Raw genomic sequence first — 21485 nt, forward strand, 5'->3', positions numbered from 1 at the left:
AAAAACTGTAAAAAAACTTTTCATTGTTTTTTGGTGAAAAAATAGAGTTCTAACTTGTTTTCTATGAATTTTCCTCAGTTTTTAATTCCCGGGATTCCCGACTAAAAATCCCGGGAAACGGGTGGTGAAAAATTGGCAAAATTAGCGGGAAATTTGTACCGGGAATTCCCGGGATAAAAACCCTAACCGCGACGGAGTCGGTCATTTTATGTATTAGAAATTATTTAAGTATTAACAGTGTTGCTATTTTATGGCTTGTTTAGTATTTTAATTTAAATATTTACAATTTCTGTTTAACATTTAGCAATTTCTAAATAATTACCCCCAAGAATAAACAGTCACTTAGTTACCTACAAAATCGCCAACTACAAAGAATAATCAAAAATCGCCCAAAAAATGCCCTTAAGTCTGGCAACAGTTGTAGTTTTCTGACATTTTACCTTGCTCCCCTGTTCGCACAGAGTTGTATTTTGTATTTGTTTTTGACAATTTCCACGACTGGAAACGATTGGAACGGCAGCGAACATGATTCATGTTTGTCAAACAAACTCGTCAAACACCCCCATCTAATTTACATGGCGGTTTGACAAACACTATATTAAGCAGGGATTTTTTACTCGTCGGACAGGTAAGGATTACACGTGACTCGTTGTATGACTGTTTGAAGAGTTTTCTGTCGCAGAATTTGTTTTTTGAGAGCAGAATTACTTTTTACTCGCCATTTTTCCACAAAAAATTAGTTGACAAAAGTACGTTGAAGAATGAAGAAGTGGGGATTTTAAAGTGCGTTGTAAATGTTGTGAGATTGTTTTATTATGAATACAAAAATAACAAAGAAGAAGAATACAGATTGTATTCTAATAAAATATCAATAAAAGAAATTTACGCTAAATTAAAATTATGTAGTTTTTTCATCAGAAAATTGTGATAATGGATGGCAGCCGTTGTAGCAGCAATAATAAAATAATTAGAAATTCCTCAATAACAAAATAAGGGAGAAGAAGTAAACGAAAATAACAATCAAAGGATAGAAGGTAAATATATATACATCAATATGTGTATAGAAATATGTACAATTATAAAAGGAAGATGCAAGAAAAAATGTAGATTTTATATTAAACAGGAAGTGATTTTTGATTTCTTTTATAATATACTATATGCATACAAATAATTAACATGCTTATTAAAATAATATAAAGAAATGAGATTTTTTCTTAATAGTTTTGTAAACTTAACGAATATTCGATTGGGTGCAAAAGTAATCGTTTTATGCAGGACCAAACATTGTAAAAGTAATTTGAGTAATTAAATGAAGTTTTTTGTTATAAATTTAACATATTGTAAATAAAATATAAAATAAAATATAAAAATATGCATAAAATAATTAACATGCTTATTAAAGCAATGCATATAAAAGAAATGAGAATTTTTCTTAATAATAGTTTTGTAAACTTAACGAATATTCGATTGGGTGCAAAAGTAATCGTTTTATATGAAGGACCAAACATTGTATGTACAACGTATAAAAGTAATTTGAGTAATTAAATGAGGTTTTTTGTTAGAAGTTTAACATATTGTAAATAAATTTAAAATAAATATAAAAAATGCAAGTAGTAGCTAAAATTAAAGTAAAAGAAGAAATTAAAATGATTATATTGTAAATTTTAGCGATTCCATTTAGCTACCAAACATTATTTTTTAAACAAAATAGGTACATGTATTAAATAATTTTAGCCTAGAATTAGTTTATGTTATACTTGCATATTACCCGCTACTTCGTTACCATATATTTTGATATTAAAATAAAAGTATATCAATGTACAATTCAAAAATGTGTTACATATGTAGCATGAAAAAGCAGCCACTTCTAGTTTCCCGCTCACTCGGGCCCATGTAAGCTTTATTTCATGTTTCTAGGTTCATTAGTGAATAAATTACAAAAAGTACCATTCGAATAAAGAAAAAATACCAAAAAGTCTCCCCCTAGAATTCTCTCTCACTTAGAACCACAAATGATTAATTTCATATTTCTAGGTCCATTATTATAGAAAATTCAAAAACCATTCAGTTCTCTCATTTTGGTACCTAAATATTATCCCCTATTTCCAACACTAACTTCACTCAGATACATATCAGCTAACTTAAATGTCGATAAGTGAAATAATTTAAAATATTAAAGTACCATTATGAGAAAAGTACCAAATTTCCCTTTTCTCCTTGAAGCCCCTCAAGTTTGAAATTTAAAAATATTCCATTTTGTCAAAATTGTTTATGCTATAGACACGTCTCAAAAGATTCAAATCTGTGTTAATGTGACCCAAAAAAAGTATGTTTTAAAAAAAGTACCAAACTGTGTACCCGGAATTGGCCCAATATACTCCTTGGCACTCGAGTTCCAAATAACACCCTGTTAGTTAATTTTTGTATGAATCCAGGAACCAATGTTACAAAAATTATCAAATTTGGCTTAATAATTTCAAATAAAATATATTTTCCCGATGTTATCCCGTTTTTGGTACTTTTTTTTATCCCCATTGCGGTGGTAAAATTATATTCAAATAAGATTCTGTATCGTGGTGGGAGCTCATAATAAAATATTCATATTTCTATGTCAAATTGTAGAAAAACATATTTTATGAAAAAGTACCAAAAATAAACACAATTTTTATCCCTTAAGGGTTCGAATTTCCAAAAAAAGTACCAAATTCATATTTGTTATTTTTTGATATGTAAAAAATACGATTTAAAATTTGTTTCTATGTTTATTGGTTTAAAAGATATATAGGGTGCCAAAAAAGTACCAAAATACAGTTTTTAACCATTTTCTCCCCCAAAAGGTTCGAATTTTTAAACAAAAATACATGTATTAAATAATTTTAGCCTAGAATTAGTTTATTAAATCAGGGCTTAATTTTACCATTAATAGAGTGATTCTAAGAATAATGGTGTAAATTGTTTTTGCTGTTCTCTTTTGGTTTAGAAGTTATAAAGTAATAAAAGTAATTTTCTGCATGTGTCGAACATCAAAAAGTCTTCGGCAAAATACCAGCTATTTTCGATATACCTCAGATGTAAAACCCTTTCCTCCCTTAATCGGTACACCTAAAAATAAAAAGAAATCTCCATGAAAATCATCAAGCAAAAATTGTCCACAATTGAATATTTTAGTAAAGAAATTTAATTTTTAATATTGTATTTGATTTATTAATCCTTCTATATTATGTAAATATATCTTATGAAGTCAGAATTGGGCCAATTTCTTTCGGAAATTTTGTATTCCTTTTCAGTAATAAAAATATTGCCCAGTTTTGTGATACCATCTGGTAGCTCTGTTATATAGATTACTAGCTTGAACCGTTGCCCTTCGCTACCCCTGTCGTAGTAAAATAAAAGATATATAGCCTATTGACGCTTCCCAGTAAGTATCTATCTACGTTCCAAATTTCAATAAAATCGGTTCAGCCGTTTAGGCGTGATGCTCAAACAAATAAACAAACTTACAAAGCCATTTATATATTTATATAGAGTGCTGTCAATTCCCAAAATTGTGAAGAAATTTCCTCAAAAATTCCCCACATGATTTCCGAAATTTTAGAAAATTAATAAATTTCGGTATTTATCAATATGATAGATTTATTTTACAATATGATAGCTTTAAATGTATGTATGTGTAAGTAGGTCAACGTTGTGCGACTGAAGTGGCAAATTTTTTTTGCGGGCAACATTTTTTGACTGCCTTGTCACTATTTATGCCCTATTCCTAAAATGAACTGTATATGTATTACATTTTTCGTAATTTAGAATCATTTGGAATCAGCCAAGTAATCAGACATTAGGGAATACTACTGTCGTTAAAGTGATTTTCGGAAGCGGGTCTATATGGGAGCTATGGCTAATTATGGACCGATCGTAACAAAATTTGGTGACATGAATTTTGTATATAAAACTTATTTAGAGCGGAATTTGAGATACCTTTATAAATTAATCATTTATGACCGATAAAGTCCAATTTCGGAAGGACATTTGTATGGGGTCTAGGTGAAATAATCACCCCTATCGCGAATCAACATTTGACATGAAATATTTTCCCTTTTCCTTTTTTCGTTCATCAACTTTGTTCATGTGAAAAAAATTCCCCTTGTTGTGAAATTTTAAATGGAATTTTGTAAACAATAAACAGCTGTTACGAACAAAATCAACTATTGTGAATGTAAAGTTCATAATGATATTCCCGATAGCAATTTTCCTTTCGAGGGAAATGAATATTTCATGGGAACAAAATTTCACATGTTATTGCCGATAGGGGTGAATGAACCGATTTCAGCCAGTTTCAGTAGGCTTGGTCCATGGGCCGATAAAATAATATGTACCAAATTTGATGGAAATATCTTCAAAATTGCGATCGACTCAGAAAGATTAATATTTTTGGGCGTTACAAACATCTGCACAAACGCATTATACCCTCCCCATTATGGTGGTGTAGGGTATAAAAACGATTTATATTAAAAATAACGACTAAATTTTCATTATAATATTGAGTGAAACTTATTAATACAACTTTTAATTAAAAATTATTGTAGTAATATTCAATTGTTTTACAAATTATTTAATTTATATCGAAAAATGCAACACTAAAAGTTACAAGTACATACTTTTGTCTATCGAGTACTCGAAATGAGAGCCACATTATTAAGCACTCAATACTTGTACGTAACTAGTGGCTATCACTTGATAGTGCTTCAAAATACTATTTGAGGGGAAGATTCGAAAACTAGCATTGAGGTGTTTTATTTAATTTTTGTCAAAATTTATAAATTTGTCATGCTCATTCAAATATGGTGGTCTCAAATTTCATTTTCTGTACGATTTGTTTGTACATAATTTTTGAAATCACTTGTTTAGAATAGTCATATCACCACTTTTACTAGCGTCCCCACTGTGCCGGATTTGAAAGGTATTATCAGGGTTTTGGGAAACAATTAATTTTTATAAATATTAATGTTATTTTCTTTTTCAATAATTATCGCAAAAGTTTGAAGTCCTGGATTTTTTATTCAATATTTTTCTCGAACCTTGTAAACTAGTGTTATTATATGATATATATTTGTTTCTAGCATTTTAGGTTTGTAAATTACATATTGAGTTCATTAGTACAATTTCCCCTTAACTACTTACAATATTACATATATGGCAACTCTATTATCTTATTATTATATTACCAGATGTTTTCCCACACAAAAATTTTTAACAATTGGCGCTTTTTTCTCTCTTTTATTTTCAGACAAATTCTATTATTTTTTGTTGGTGTCAGTAGTTTTAAAAGTAGTTTTTAAAACTTTATTAACTGTATAAAATTAATAAAGATTTTAAAAAACACTATCTATATATCTTTGTGTATATAATTTTTGCAAAGATAACCTTAAGAAAATACGTCCAACTATGGTCTCTACACGTCAAATGGCCACCAGCGGTGTTAGCAGTGGTGGTGGCGGAGGCGTTGCCAGTGGCGGTGGTACAACAAATTCCATCTTACATAGCTCCTCTTCTGCTTATGCATCAGAGGATTCAAACACTCTACGTCCCTCAGTGGTTACCAGACAATCCAATACAACAAGTGTCGTTAACACTATGCCTTCATCATCAGCTACAACTGCTCTAATAACAACAGCAGCAGCTGGGTCAGCCGCCTCACCAGCATTTACAACTAGTTGTGTACGACAAACGCAGGCGTTTAAAACTTATGGGATTGTTTCAATTTCTTCAGCAACTGGTTGTAATCAACAGCAAAGGCCTGTTATTAATTTATTAGATTTGCCCGAGGAGCTATTGTCCAATATATTGTCATATATTGGCTATAAAAAAATTGGCCAACTGCGTGTGGTGAGTACAAAATTTAGTATGTATAGTAATAAGTTTTAAAATGAAATTGCGTTTTATATGAAAAAATGTCATAACTAAAAATGCAAGTTATTACTTTTTAGATCTGCCAAACTACGCCAGAGGTAAAGGAATATATTATTATATCACTCTGTAATTTCTACAGAATTCATTATAGATAGGGATGTTGATATAACGACATCCGTCTGTTCTTATGTTGGTTTAATAAACTGTTGTTCTAGTATAGGACTCAAAATTTTATATTAATATATCATGGAATTGGAAATTATCATTAAAAACCCGAAAAATGTCTAAAATAAAGGATGCTAAGATTCGAAACAACCATATGTTGATGGAAATCAACTTTCCAAATGCCACAGATATCTTACATACCCTTAACCAGCATCAATATATCAGATACATGATTCAAACGTTATAGTCCCGCATCGGTTGCTATTTAAAATCGAGAAACGGCCCACAAATGGCTGAGATATAAGTAAAATACCCCGATTTTTGATCTATGTATATCTGGATTTCTAAGAGATTAATATAGTCAATATTAATATCTAATGATAGATATTCCAAAGACCTTTCCAACGACGTATATAACTCCATAGTAATTCGGTCCTACAATGGGTCAAAATCGGCAAAAATATTTTTAACCCGTTTTTTCACGAAAAAAAAATATTTTCAATATTTATCTTTTGTGAAGATTCAGCACATCCGAATATAGCTGTATTACTTGTTTTTAAGTATTTTTGGAAATATATCGTAATAAATCTCTGGTATTTGAAATACTTTTTACCAAACAATTTTTTTTCACCAACATTTATGTTCTTTCACAAAAGAAATGTTTTAATCTTTGTCTTAAATAAAGGGTATAAAAGATTCGACACTGCCAGATATAGCACTCTAATTTGATTTTAAATTACTTCTTATCTGAAAATTTTTTTTCTTCAACTCACTTTAAAAATATGTATATGTATGTCCTCAACAATTCATGAAAAGTTTAAAAAATTTGTAAATCAGTTCAGTTTAAATATATTCACACAATTTTTAAATCTTATGTGAGAAATATCTAAAATTTTCTATTTCAAACCATTTTATGGAAATATTTTTTAATTGTGCTAAATATTTACAGAATAATCCCACATATATTAAACGCTATTCTGAATCAATATAAGCTATTTTTATACCCTTCACCTTCGTGAGAAGGGTTTATATAAGTTTGTCATTCCGTTTGTAATTTTCACAATATAATTGTGAAAATCCCTATAAAGTATATATATTCTGGATCCTTATAGATAGCGGAGTCGATTAAGCCATGTCCGTCTGTCTGTTGAAATAAATTTTCTGAAGATCCCAGATATCTTCGGGATCCAAATCTTCAATAATTCTGTCAGACATGCTTTCGAGAAGTTTATTTTTTATTTTTAATATTTTTTTTTACCAAAAAAAATTTTTTTAAATTTAAAAAAAAAAAATTTTAAAATAACAATTCGAATAAGAAATGAAAAAAACAAATTTGGAAAAAAAAATTTTTGTTTACCTAAAAATATTTAAAATTTGTATTTTGAATATAAGATTCCGCACAGCCGAATATATGTAGCTCTCTTACTTGTTTTTATACCCTTCACCATGAGTGGCAAGGGTATATATAAGTTTGTATTCCGTTTGTAATTTCCACATTTTTCATTTGCGACCCCATAAAGTATATACACATCTGCTCAAAATAATAGATACACCAAAATTTATTTTTTAAAAACGAAAAAAAATAATGGTATATTGTAAAATTATAAAAAAAATTCAGTCGATTTTTATTTATAGTTAAAAGGAGAGTAAAAAACAAAATATTTCATAATTAATAATAAATATTATAAAGTAAATTAAATTTCTTAAATTTCGAAAAATTTGGTGCTCATAATAATAGATACATTTTTAAAAATTCTTATTAAACAAAAGCTAATAAATTTTATCTTAAAAAAATTAGTTTATTATTAAAGTAAAGCTAGTATCCAGTATATCCACCTTTGTTTTGTAAAACTTTCTCCACTCTTCTGGGCATACTGGATATCAAGTTTTTTTGGCGCATTAGTGGCACTTTTCTGGCAATTCTTCCCGGCAATTTAGCTTGTAAAAGACGACGACGAACTGTTTGTGGACTGATTTCGTTACATAGCTCCGCAGAAATAGCTTTCGATGATATGAAAGGGTCTTTTTTAACCATAAGGACGATCCGCCTATCTGTTTCTGGACTGGTTTTCTTTGGTCTACCGCGAGTTTCTCTTTTTTGTTTTTTAGATAAAGCATTTTGGACAAAATGTAAAGATCTTCCTATGCTCTTTGCTATTTCCCGTTATGATTTTCCTTGATTTCTCATCGTTTGAACAATTTTTTTCTCATCTTCGGTACAATGATGATTTCGTCCCATTTTCTTCAAAAGAGTCCTATTTTTTATAAAATTGTTGCTAAAATTTAAATTATACTTACTGTTTCACGTAAATAGGAACAAAAAATTGCACAAAAAAAAAATTGTATATAAACAAATTACAAATTACTGATGTGTATCTATTTTTATGAGCAAATAATTTTTTGTAATTCAAATAAATTCGTTTTTAAAAATCAACATGAAAGCAAATAGTTGCCAGATTTTTGACTGACATGACATTGCCAGATAGAAATTTTAATAATATGATGTATTCTTAACGCTTGCGAGGAAATTTTCAATGTTACCGCCATTTAAATTTTTTCCAATTAGGTGTATCTATTATTTTGAGCAGATGTGTATATTAAACGCTATTCTGAATCAATATTAGCTATTTTTATATCCTTCACCTTCGTGAGAAGGGTATATATATGTTTGTCATCCGTTTGCAATTTCCACAATATAATTGTCCGACCCTATAAAGTATATATATTCTGGATCCTTATAGATAGCAGAGTCGATTAAGCCATGTCCGCCTGTCTGTTGAAATCAATTTTCTGAAGATCCCGGATATCTTCGGGATCCAAGTATTCAATAATTCTGTCAGACATGCTTACGAGAAGTTTGCTATTTAAAATCAGAAAAATCGGTCCACAAATGGCTGAGATATGAGGAAAAAAACAGGACAACCTCGATTTTTTACCTATATCTGGATTACTAAGTCATTAATATAGACAATATGAATATATAATGATAGATATTTCAAAGACCTTTGCAACGACGTATATAAGACTATAAGATGGACCTACAATGGGTCAAAATCGGAAAAAATATTTTTTAACTCGAATTTTTATTTCTTAAAAAAAATTTAAGAAACCAAACATTTTTTTTAAATATAAAAAAAAATTTTAATTTAAAAAAAAAAATTTAAATTTAAAAAAAAAAAATTTTAAATTTTAAAAAATAAATTTAAAATAACAATCCGAAAAAAAATGAAAAAAACAACTGGAAAAAAAACAAATTTTGTTTACCTAAAAATATTTAAAATTTGTATTTTGAAGTATAATTACAATACACACAGTTACTAAAGTATACGTACGATCGAATTTTTGGGCCTTTTGTATTCGATGTATTTAAAAATACAAGACCTAACTCATTAATTCACTCACTCATTCACTGACTCATCAGTCATGAGTGAGTGAGTGAATGAATAAGTCAGGCCTTTTATTGTTATATATATAGATTTTTAAACAAAGGCCCAAAAAGTCGATCGTACGTATACTTTAGTAACTTTCGCTCTCTTACTTGTTTTTTTTATTTGTATTCGCCAACAAATTTAGTTTTATATCCTTCTCATGAGTGCTCACATAATTGCAAAAGAACGAAACATAAAAATTCTTTCAGCTGAAATATATTTTTCATTCTGTTTAAAGATCAAATATGGGAAATTAATTTTATTATCACTAATACTTTTCATTTTGGATGGGTTTTATCCCAATCACTTTGAAAATTATTGAAATTTTTTCATTTTCAGTTTATCATTCCGTTTGTAATTTCCCTATTTTATTTCGCCAAAAATTAGTTTCACTCAAAATAGATTTTCAATAAAAAAAATTCTTCCCCTCTAAATTTTTTTCACCACACTGGTTTTCATTACGATGCTCACATACATATACTACTTCATCTTCCGTATTAATGAAGTTGTTATATGTTGAGAAAATAAAGTAGTGATTGATTAAATCTGCCGAAAAATCAATCACACATGTATACGAAGTGTTCCTAGGCAGCATCTATTATCAGCATTAGATATTTGTGGGCTACTTTACAATACATATTTTTTTCACCTCAAAAATAGTTTACACTTCAAAATTTTGTTTGATATTTTCTTTGTTTTAATATGAGATGTTTTTAATCAAACTCTATTTGTCCTCATCTTTTTGTAAACATTTAACATAAAGACAAATTTTTAATTTGATATTTAGTCTTTTTGTAATCTGATCTTTAGTAGTAAGTATAGCAATAAAGACCAGCATAAACAAACACTAAACCAATTTTAGGAGACATCAAATAAACTCATACATTGTCAGTGTTTTTTTTTTATTTGTTTGTTTTAATAAACATTCAACTAAATTTATGCTGCATCTTCAGAATTGTATATAAATGAAATTAAATTGCATTTAATATAGAGAAATTTATGAAATGTAATAAAGGTTTTTGGTTACTTTGTTTTTATATTTTGTAAATTCTATAACACAGATTTAAATATTCTTTTAAAATTATTTTCACTTATGCCAGTAACCCTTTTAATTATGTTGTGTTGGCATACATTTTTTTTATCCTTTACGTATATGTATACAAATACATATTATGTATGCTGTTGCCTGTGAGATTGTGCGAGTATGATTTTTAGTTTCCACTTGATTTAACTAATGATTAATATATGGGGGATTTCATGTCAAGTGAACCAACTTTTGAAATCGATGTCTTCCGATCGGGATGAAATTTGCACCAAGGTTAGCTCTATTGGATAGTAACTCAGACACAATTTTTCAACAACATCGGTCGAGAACTCTCTGAGTTATAGGGGGTAAAATTTTGACAATTTGGTCAAACAGGGGTTTTTTCTTATCCATGTAACTTATTACCTATTGTTCTTAGCAAAATGTGTTCCAAATAGTATAGATAGCTATTTCTTCGATCTTTCGAAAAAAAATATTTAAAAAAAAAAATAAAAAATTTTTAATATTTTTTTTCCGAAATCAAAAACTTTTTTGACTTTTTTTTAAAATACGCTATTTTTTTTTTTTCTTAAAATAAAGTTTAGATATTTTCCTTGAACACCTACTTGGTCGCTTAGTGGGATGCGAGTGGGATATCTATCAAAATAAATATTTTGTAACTCAAAACATCAAATTTTTGACTTTTTTTGCAAAATCAAAAACTTTGTTGACTTTTTTTTTTCAAAATGGACCCTTTTTTAATCTTTTTTTTTAGGTCAAACAAAAGCTTAGATATTATCCTTGAAGACCCTTTTGGTCGCTTAGTGGGATGCGAGTGGGATATCTATCAAAATAAATATTTTTTAACTCAAGACTTACAATTTTTGACTTTTTTTTTGCAAATACGATTTTTTTTCCAAATGGGCCCTTTTTTTAAAATTTTTTTTGTAGTCAAAAGAAAGCTTAGGTCCATTCCTTTAAGATATTTTTAGTCCCTTAGTGGGATGCGAGTAGGATATCTATCAAAATAAATATTTTGTAACGCAAGACATACAATTTTTTAATTTTTTTTTGCAAAATCAAAATTTTTTTCCAATATGGGCCCTTTTTTAATTTTTTTTTTTGCTCAAAAGAAAGCCTAGGTCCATTCCTTTAAGATATTTTTAGTCCCTTAGTGGGATGCGAGTGGGATATCTATCAAAATAAATATTTTGTAACGCAAGACATACAATTTTTTAATTTTTTTTTTGCAAAATCGAAATTTTTTTCCAATATGGGACTTTTTTTTAAAAATTTTTTTGCTCAAAAGAAAGCTTAGGTCTTTTCCTTTAAGACCTATTTTGTCACTTAGGAAGATGTGAGTAGGATATCTATTAAAATAAAAATGTTGTAACTCAAGACATTCAATTATTGACTTTTTTTTTGCAAATTCGAATTTTTTTTCAAAATGGGCCCTTTTTTTAAAATTTTTTTTTAGTCAAAAGAAAGCTTAGGTCCATTCCTTTAAGATATTTTAGGTCCCTTAGTGGGATACGAGTGGGATATCTATCAAAATAAATATTTTGTAACTCAAGATATACAATTTTTGATTTTTTGGCAAAATCAAAAACTTTTTTGACTTTTTTTTAAAATGGGCCCTTTTTGTAATTTTTTTTTTTGCTATAAAGAAAGCTTAGGCCTATTCCTTTAAGATGGTTTTGATCGCTTAGTGGGATGCGAGTGGGATATATATCAAAATAAATGTTTTGTAACTCAAGACATACAATTTTTGTGTTAAAACATTTATTTTGATAGATATCCCACTCGCATCTCACTAAGGGACTAAAAATATCTTAAAGGAATGGACCTAGGCTTTCTTTTGAGCAAAAAAAAAAATTAAAAAAGGGCCCATATTGGAAAAAAATTTTGATTTTGCAAAAAAAAATTAAAAAATTGTATGTCTTGCGTTACAAAATATTTATTTTGATAGATATCCCACTCGCATCCCACTAAGGGACTAAAAATATCTTAAAGGAATGGACCTAAGCTTTCTTTTGACTACAAAAAAAATTTTAAAAAAAGGGCCCATTTGGAAAAAAAATCGTATTTGCAAAAAAAAAAGTCAAAAATTTTAAGTCTTGAGTTAAAAAATATTTATTTTGATAGATATCCCACTCGCATCCCACTAAGCGACCAAAAGGGTCTTCAAGGATAATATCTAAGCTTTTGTTTGACCTAAAAAAAAAGATTAAAAAAGGGTCCATTTTGAAAAAAAAAAGTCAACAAAGTTTTTGATTTTGCAAAAAAAGTCAAAAATTTGATGTTTTGAGTTACAAAATATTTATTTTGATAGATATCCCACTCGCATCCCACTAAGCGACCAAGTAGGTGTTCAAGGAAAATATCTAAACTTTATTTTAAGAAAAAAAAAAAAATAAAAAAAAATAGCGTATTTTAAAAAAAAGTCAAAAAAGTTTTTGATTTCGGAAAAAAAATATTAAAAATTTTTTATTTTTTTTTTTAAATATTTTTTTTCGAAAGATCGAAGAAATAGCTATCTATACTATTTGGAACACATTTTGCTAAGAACAATAGGTAATAAGTTACATGGATAAGAAAAAACCCTTGTTTGACCAAATTGTCAAAATTTTACCCCCTATAACTCAGAGAGTTCTCGACCGATGTTGTTGAAAAATTGTGTCTGAGTTACTATCCAATAGAGCTAACCTTGGTGCAAATTTCATCCCGATCGGAAGACATCGATTTCAAAAGTTGGTTCACTTGACATGAAATCCCCCATATGTATATGATTTATTCTTTAGGTTTTGTTGTTGTTCTGCTGCTGGTTGTTTAAGCAGTAGGGTTAACAAAATTATTATTTTTTTAATTTACAAAATTGTATACAACATTGTTTGTAGGTAGATTGTATGTATACGAGTTTGAATATTACTGACACCAGCCAGCAACTAAACAACACTCACTTAATGTGTAGAGATTATGTAGCTACAGACGTTTGTAATTAAATGTTTAAGGCAATTTTGTTTATGAAAAGTTTCATTTTTGCTTTTTTGTAATAATATCTTGGAAAAAGAGCAATATTTATTTATTGTAATTAAAAGGTTATGATAAGAATAATATTTTAATTATTATGGAGCAAGCTACATGATTATATTAACTGCTAGGCTTTGCTTCACACTTAAAATTGATTTTTCAAATTTCAAAAAAATTTCAAATTTCAAAAATATAAGCTTTTATTGTGTTGATGTAAAAATATTGAACCAACTAATTAAAAATTAATCTCGACGTAATTTTTCACTTTTAAATGATGTTTATTTAATTATTTTCAATATTCGAATTTATGTTCGAATTTTCGAAATTAGTTTACTTCACCTAATTTGTTATAATATTTATAAAATTATTTAAAATATTAAGAAATTTATATGATAGGAGGTATTTTTTTAACTTTATTTGAAAGTTCGAAAACTTAATTTGTTTAAAAATTAATGTTAATAAGGGAAAATCATAAAATGTAGCTTTTTTATATACTTTATTAGCTTTATAAATGATTTTTCCCTTTTCGAACTTATGTTCGAATTTTCGAAATTGATATTCGAATATTCGAAAATTACAGAAATTTTAACTTTTTTCTTAGTTCGTTATAAAAATCTTAATAATATATAGAAATTTATTTATCTAAGACAGTATTTGAAAGTTCGAAAAACGTAATATGTTAAAAAATTAATGTTAATAAGGGAAAATCATAAAATTTAGCTTTTTTATAAACTTTATTACCTTTACACCTGATTTTTCTGCATTCGAACTTATGTTCGAATTTTCGAAATTAATTTCGAATTTTCAAAAAACTCGTAAAAGTTTAATTTTTCTATTGAAATACAAAAAATAACACATAAATCTTAATTTTGAATCATAGGTGACATTTTTAGTTTTATTTGAAATATCGAAAATCTTAATTTCGTTAAAAATTTATTTTGAATTGTGAAAATTTTTAAATTTTGCTATTATAGAAGTTAAGTTGACATTATATAATTTTCATTATTCGAATTTTTTAAATTAATATTCGAATTTTCGGAAATCTTTTACTTATTTTGCTATAAAATTAAAAAAAAACCTTTATAATGTTATTTTTTAATGCAAATTGAATGCCTATTCCACGATCTCGTAAGAAAATTGAGTCGAAAAAACACTGAGTTTTTAAAATTCAAATTTGTTCGAATAATTTTTCTTTCGTGAAACAGGCCTTTAACTTTATTTGGAAGTTCGAATATATATTCACCCCTATCGGCAATAACATGTGAAATTTTGTTCCCATGAAATATCCATTTCCCTCGAAGGGAAAATTGCTATCGGGAATATCATGATGCATTTTACATTCACAATAGTTGATTTTGTTCGTAACAGCTGTTTATTGTTTACAAAATTCCATCTAAAAATTTTACATCAAGGGGAATTTTTTTCACGTGAACAAAGTTGATGTACGAAAAAAGGAAAAGGGAAAATATTTCATGTGAAATGTTGATTCGCGATAGGGGTGATTAGGTTACAAATTTAGTTTTAATTAAGAAAATATTAAAATTTTGATTTTTTCGTACTTAAATAATGCCTTATTTTTTTTTTCATTAAAATATGTTTGAATTTTTCGAAATTGATGTTTATAATTGATTTTTCATTATTCGAAACTATGTTCGAATTATCGGAATTAATGTTCGAATTTATGAAAATCTCCAAAAATTAGAAAATCTTAAAATTGTTGAATGATGCGTTTATAATTGATTTTTCATTAAACGAAAATATGTTGGAATATTTGGAAATTAATGTTCGAATTTTTGAAAATCGCCAAAAATTAAAATTTTTCATATTTTGCTATATCGAATTAAGATATTTATATCTTTGAACATTATTTGGAAGTTCAAAAACCATAATTTATTTAAACATTTATTTTTAATTCTGTAAATCTTTGAATTTTGACATTTTAGTTATTATTTTGTTACAGGTTTCCCATAAAATGAATGATGTTTGTATGCATATTCTAAATTCCACCTTTTCCAAGTTGATTACAAAAACCTATAATCGCTTTCAAGCCATAAAGGCCAATATGCCACGGCGTGAGTCGGCCAGACGTAATCATCCGCTTGCTTGCGAGTGTGATATTATAGAGACATGTTACATGCGCTTGTCGCTGCTACAAATGACATTTGGCAAACATATCGAACGTGGGCATTGTTGTTTCTTTCCGGGAGCGGTAAGTCTTGGGAATAATAAAAAAAAATATACAAGAAATTTATTTTATTTTGTTTTACAATTCATAGATATTAGATGAGGTATATACTATATTAAATTATATTAAAAATACCCCTTGCCTGGAGAGACCCTACCGTGTTACCGATGAGCTATTCGATTTATCAACAATGGCCATGGAATATTTTCGAGATCGCATAGAGTCGACTCTGCCTGGTATTGCCTATTTTAATAAGGATTTCTTTAAACTACCCACTACAACGAAAAGACGTAAGTTTGTTTTTTTTTGTGTTATTTTCATTTCATTTTAAAATTTTATTTTTTTTATTACAGCTTTAGTTATAGCTTCTGATTTATCGGATAGCCCTGCTAGTTTACCTTCACCGCCTCAAAGTAATATGGTTTTACGCAAAGGCATACGCAAAATCAAACAGGGCATGAAAATCTACAATAATCAATTATCTGTTTTACGCAATGAGCTGCGCACTTGCAAACGCAAATCGGTGGAGCAGGGCAAACAAATAGCCGAACAGCAAAAGTTATTGGCCGAACAGCGCAAACAGACCCTAGAGTATGCCAATCGTTTGGATGAGAACGATAAAAAGAATGAGGAAATGTCTAGGAAATTTTCGACATTATTGCAGGTAGGAACATTTTGAATTAAATAATAAGAAAAATGTTGAAATAACAAGAAGTGAAAGTTCCATTTTCAATTTTAACAAAAATTCAGAAATTAAATCCAAAAATATTTAAAAAAAAAGTACTAAAAATAAATAATTTTACAAAAAGTACCAACAACTTAAAAAAGTAAATTTCACTAAAAAGTACTTTTTTTAATTTTACAAAAAGTACCAACAACTTAAAAAAGTAAATTTCACTGAAATTAACTAAATTCCAACTAATATTAAGTTAATAAAAAAACAAAAAATCATGAGATATTTTTAAAAAGTACCAAAACATTTTTCAAAAAGTACCAGAAAATAAAAAGTACTTTAAAAAAAGAAAAAATCGTTTATATTTAAATAAATTTAAATAATAGAACTTTCAAAAATCTTATTTTATAAAAAGTACCAAAAACCTAAAAAAGTCCTTTTCTTTGAAATTAATTAAATTCCAAACAATCCCAGCAAAAACTTTACTTACCTATTAAGCCAGCAAGTATAATTGGAGCAAAGCGATAACTACTTATTATTTGACTGAAACACTACTTACCGTTGTTCGAGATTTTTAAAAAATTCAGGGGTCAAGCTTACAAATGTACTTACAATCAGTTGAGAAATAAGTAGTAAATTCACAACAAGAATATGTAGCTAAAAAAAACACAAAAAATATTGCCTTGTGTGGGAATCGAACAGTCGCATTATTTGCTTGTGTTTGATAGTCAAGCTGCTAACTCACTGCTCCATGTACGAGTTATTTTATTGGAAGTTAACAATAGTTTTAACATCAACATATAAATGAATATGATATGAACAAAAAAATTAATGGCTTTGACAGGTGGCGAACCACTAACCTCCCGTTTTCCAGTCAAACACACTAGATAGCTGTGCTAAATGCAAAAGTTCATTACCAGCCTGTATAAAAATAAGTACTTATTCTAGTAAATAAAATAATGTGCTGGGTAACCACCACTCCTTACAAAAGAATGCATGAAATAACTAGTTGTCATTACAAAAATTCACAAAATTTTTGCTGGGAAATTAAGTATAATAAAACTTTGTGCAAAAAAATCATGAGATACATATAACAATTTTTAAAAAGTACCAAAAATAATTTTTAAATTTTTTTTTTTTTGAAATTAATTTTTTTGAACACTAAAAGTCATGGAAACAATTTCACAAAATTATTTTAAAAAAAGTGGCAAAAGATAAAAAGAACTTTTTTTAATTGCTTAAAAAATGTTGGCTTAAGCCAAAAAAATAACCAGCTTTCTACCTTTAAAACTTCTATTTACTTTAATTTTGCTATATTTCACAGGAACTCAACAAATGTAAAACTGAATTACAATATTGGCGCTCCAAAAGTCCGGCCATACCGACATGCACCTCGTGCGGTCACAAAGTAACACCAATTTTACCGCCCGAAGACTATCAGGCTCTGATAAATCAGGGCGTTAAACCTGAAGACATTATACTTAATTTAAACGATGACACGGATGCTGAAAGTGATGTCAGCATGAACGATAGTGGCTGTAATAATTTAAGCAATGAATTTGTGTTTCCCGATGAGGCAACCACCGCCAAACTGTTGGCTGTCAATACGGCTGCGAAAAATTTGAAACGTCAACATACAACAACGTCCAATATACATAATAATAGTAATACAACAACAACAAATTTATCACAAAACAACGAAACAACAACAGAGTTAACAGCATATTACGATTTGAATGAGGCTTCAACCAGTTCAAGTGCTTTTATAGCAACCGCTGGCTATTCAACAAGATTATTTTATGGTTCAATGAATCCAACAATAGCAGCAAACACAACAACACTGGCAACACATAAAAGTGTTATTGTATCACCACAATCTTTACTTAAACGTATTGTAAATAATGGTGAACATCATCTAGAACAACAGCAACATACTGCCTCTAATGGTAACGGTGTAAGCAATGATCTTGCTGTATCAGTGTTAAATAGTAATGAAGGATTGTTGAGTGGTAATGTTGTTAGTGGTGTTGTTACTGCTAGTGATGTTTGTTCAATTAATAATAACTCCTCGGGAATTGAGGATGTTAACAATCTACAGGCCATTTCATCGCATGAAACCAAGAAAGCACGTAGAGTACAAAAAACTACTAGATGTTTAACTAACTCTAGTAATAAACGTAAATAATAAACAAAATCAACAATATAAACAAATAACAATTTTTCAAATTTCAAAAAAACAAAACAATACAAAAAAAAATCACTAAAGTTTTAAGAATTTTCCCAAATGTCCCTTAACCCATTTTCCCTTACTTTGTCCCCACTAATTTTAGACCACAACCAATATATTATATAGTATATTAATATATAAATTAGTAATAATAAATTTCTAATACTTAATTATAATATTAAATATATTTGAGAGATAGATACTAAAATAAAATAATTACAAACAAATAAACAAACACAAAATGTAATTGAAAAATAAAAAAAAAAAACAATTTGATAATCTATTTTTAAAACAAAGTTATTAAACAACAAGCAACTCAGAAAACAAATTATACAAGTACATATATACATATATATATATATTACAATACAAATACACTTTAGTAATGTACGAAAAAAAAACTATTAAATGTTTTTGTCTTTATTTTATTTAACTTATTTCTGTTTTCTTTTTTGATATTTAACAATAACAACATCAAAAAAACAACCGACCGTTTTACAATTTATATTTACACAAACTTACACTTTTTCAATAGTTTGTGCTTTAAAAATTTGAACGCAAAAAAAGTTAAACAAAGAAATGAAATTCCCATAAACTTGTTGAAATTTGTTGTGAGTGAATTTAAGTGCTTGTTGATAAAGATATTACTAATATGGCTGTAACAAAAAAAAATAATAACGCAAACCTATGCAACTGTTCAGATATCTTCTCAAGAATGATATTGATTGGTTCAAATTAGGGAAATTTCTGACATTTATAAACAAATTTGATTTTTGCAGATTTGATTTAAATGAAAACCTTAAAATTTAGTTATTTCATTTATAATTGATGACTATTCCAACTTATTTTCGAAATTAATGTTCGAAAAGCTCAAAAAAGTTAAATATTTGTTTGGAACTGCAAAAAATATTAAAATATTTTTATATTTAGTATCAAAAATGGTATTTTTAACCATGATTTGGAAGTTCGAAAATGTAAATTTGTTTTTTTTAATTTAACTTTATAAATGATTTTTATGCATCGAAAATATATTCGAATTTTCAAAATTTATGTTCCAACTTTCGAAAATCGCAAAAAAGTTGAAATTTTGTTATTGGACTACAAAAATAATACAAATATTGAAAATTTGTATCAGAGGTGGAATAATATTAACTTTATTTGGAAATTCGAAAATCAGAATTTGGTGAAAAATTAATGTTATTGAGTAAAAATCGTAAAATTTTGTGTTTTTATACACATTATTAACTTTATTCTAATTTTTTCGTATTTAAACTTAAGTTCGAAATTTCGAAATTAAAGTTCGAATTTTCGAAAATCTCAAAAAAGTTATATTTTTGTTATTGGAGACTGTAAAACATGATAAAAAACTTAATCATATTAAGAATTTAATATGAAAAATTGTATTTGTAAACATGAATTGAAACAACGAAAATTTAATTCTGTTTAAAAATTTAAAATTATAAAATTTAGCCTTTTAATTTAACTTTATAAATGATTTTTATGCATTCGAAAATATTTTCGAATTTTCGAAATTGATATTCGAATTTTCAAAAATCTCACAAAAGTTAAATTTATGTAATTGGAGTACAAAAATAAAGCAAATCTTGAAAATTTGTTCCAGAGGTGCATTTTTTTTAACTTTATTTGAAAGTTTGAAAATCAGAATTTGTTAAAAAATTAATGTCATTGAGTAAAAATCGTAAAATTTTGTGTTTTTATACACATTATTAACTTTATTATGATTTTTTCCGTATTTAAACTTAAGTTCGAATTTTCGAAATTAAAGTTCGAATTTTCGAAAATCGCAAAATATTTATATTTTTGTTATTGGACTGTAAAATATGATATAAAACTTAATCATATGAAGAATTTAATATCAAAAATGGTATTTTTAACATTATTAGGAAGTTCGAAAATCTTAATTTGTTTAAAAATTAATGTAAATTAATAAAAATCATTAAATTTTGCTTTGTTATTTACTTTATTAACTTTGTAAAAGATTTTACTGCATTCGAACTTATTTTCGAATTTTTGATGTTCGAATTTTAGAAAATCTCGAAAAAGTTAAATTTATGTTATGGACTTATAGTCAATACAATATTAAAAAATCTTAAACATATTAACAATTTAGTTAAAAATTGGTATTATGTTCGAATTTTCGAAAATCTCAGAAAAGTTAAATTTTTTTTATTGGACTACAAAAACAAAATAAATCGTAATATTAAGCATTTTGTATTATAGATGGAATTTTTAACTTTATTTGAATATCAAAATTTTTCTGAATTTTAACTTGGATGAAATTTTCAAAATTGATGTTCGAATTTTCGAAAATCTCAAAAAAGTTGAATTTTTGTTATTGGACTACCAAAAATAATAAAAATCTTAATATGTAATGAGAATTTTATATCATAGGTGGTATTTTCGACATTACTTAGAAGCTCGAAAATCTTAAATTGTTTAAAAATTAATGGTAATGAGTGAGCATCATAAAATTCAGATTTTTTATAATAGATTTTTTTTGTTTTCAAACTTTTGTTCGATTTTTTGAAAATCTAAAAATTTTAATTTTTGTTATGGGACACAAACCAAGGGATTTTTTTCCAATGAATTGCTAATTATTTAACCAACACTGCGCCAACAAGCACTTAAATTTAGAACAAATTTCCATGTTTTTTTTGCGTACAACCAAACCCCCGCACTATGCGAACAGTGAGTGCTTGGGGACAATTACAACAAAATATAGTTTTTTTTGCAATAGTTTATAAATAACAATTAAAAATATATAAAAATACAAGTGAAAAACAAAACTAAATAAAAGCCACACATTCTTCAGTGAATCTTCACCTACA

At 27.3% G+C, this 21485-nt stretch overlaps 2 protein-coding genes across 2 annotated transcripts in view; one reads left to right on the forward strand and one right to left on the reverse strand.

The window, feature by feature from the left end:
• Positions 1 to 741: 741 nt before the first annotated feature.
• Positions 742 to 18907, forward strand: dmpd (F-box protein dmpd). Its single transcript, XM_065510604.1, has 6 exons — positions 742 to 1034; positions 5282 to 5880; positions 15512 to 15760; positions 15828 to 16026; positions 16090 to 16400; positions 17734 to 18907. Exons 2-6 carry the CDS (start codon positions 5440 to 5442, stop codon positions 18592 to 18594), a joined length of 2061 nt encoding a protein of 686 aa, XP_065366676.1. The 5' UTR covers positions 742 to 1034; positions 5282 to 5439; the 3' UTR covers positions 18595 to 18907.
• LOC135961119 (divergent protein kinase domain 2A) overlaps positions 2872 to 21485 on the reverse strand; it is a 50522-nt gene continuing 31908 nt past the window's right edge. Inside the window, exon 3 of the mRNA XM_065512615.1 lies at positions 2872 to 3102. The gene's annotated coding sequence lies outside the window, so the exon portion shown is untranslated. The remainder of the gene's footprint in view (positions 3103 to 21485) is intronic.

Source organism: Calliphora vicina, chromosome 5 (assembly GCF_958450345.1).
Source record: "Calliphora vicina chromosome 5, idCalVici1.1, whole genome shotgun sequence".
Classification (NCBI taxonomy): Eukaryota; Metazoa; Arthropoda; class Insecta; order Diptera; family Calliphoridae; genus Calliphora; species Calliphora vicina.

Coding starts and splice junctions, on each gene's coding strand:
- dmpd (XM_065510604.1), top strand. CDS start 5,440: ATGGTCTCTACACGTCAAATGGCCACCAGCGGTGTTAGCAGTGGTGGT. Junction 15,761..15,827: donor GTTGTTTCTTTCCGGGAGCG/GTAAGTCTTGGG, acceptor TACAATTCATAG/ATATTAGATGAGGTATATAC. Junction 16,027..16,089: donor ACCCACTACAACGAAAAGAC/GTAAGTTTGTTT, acceptor TTTTTATTACAG/CTTTAGTTATAGCTTCTGAT.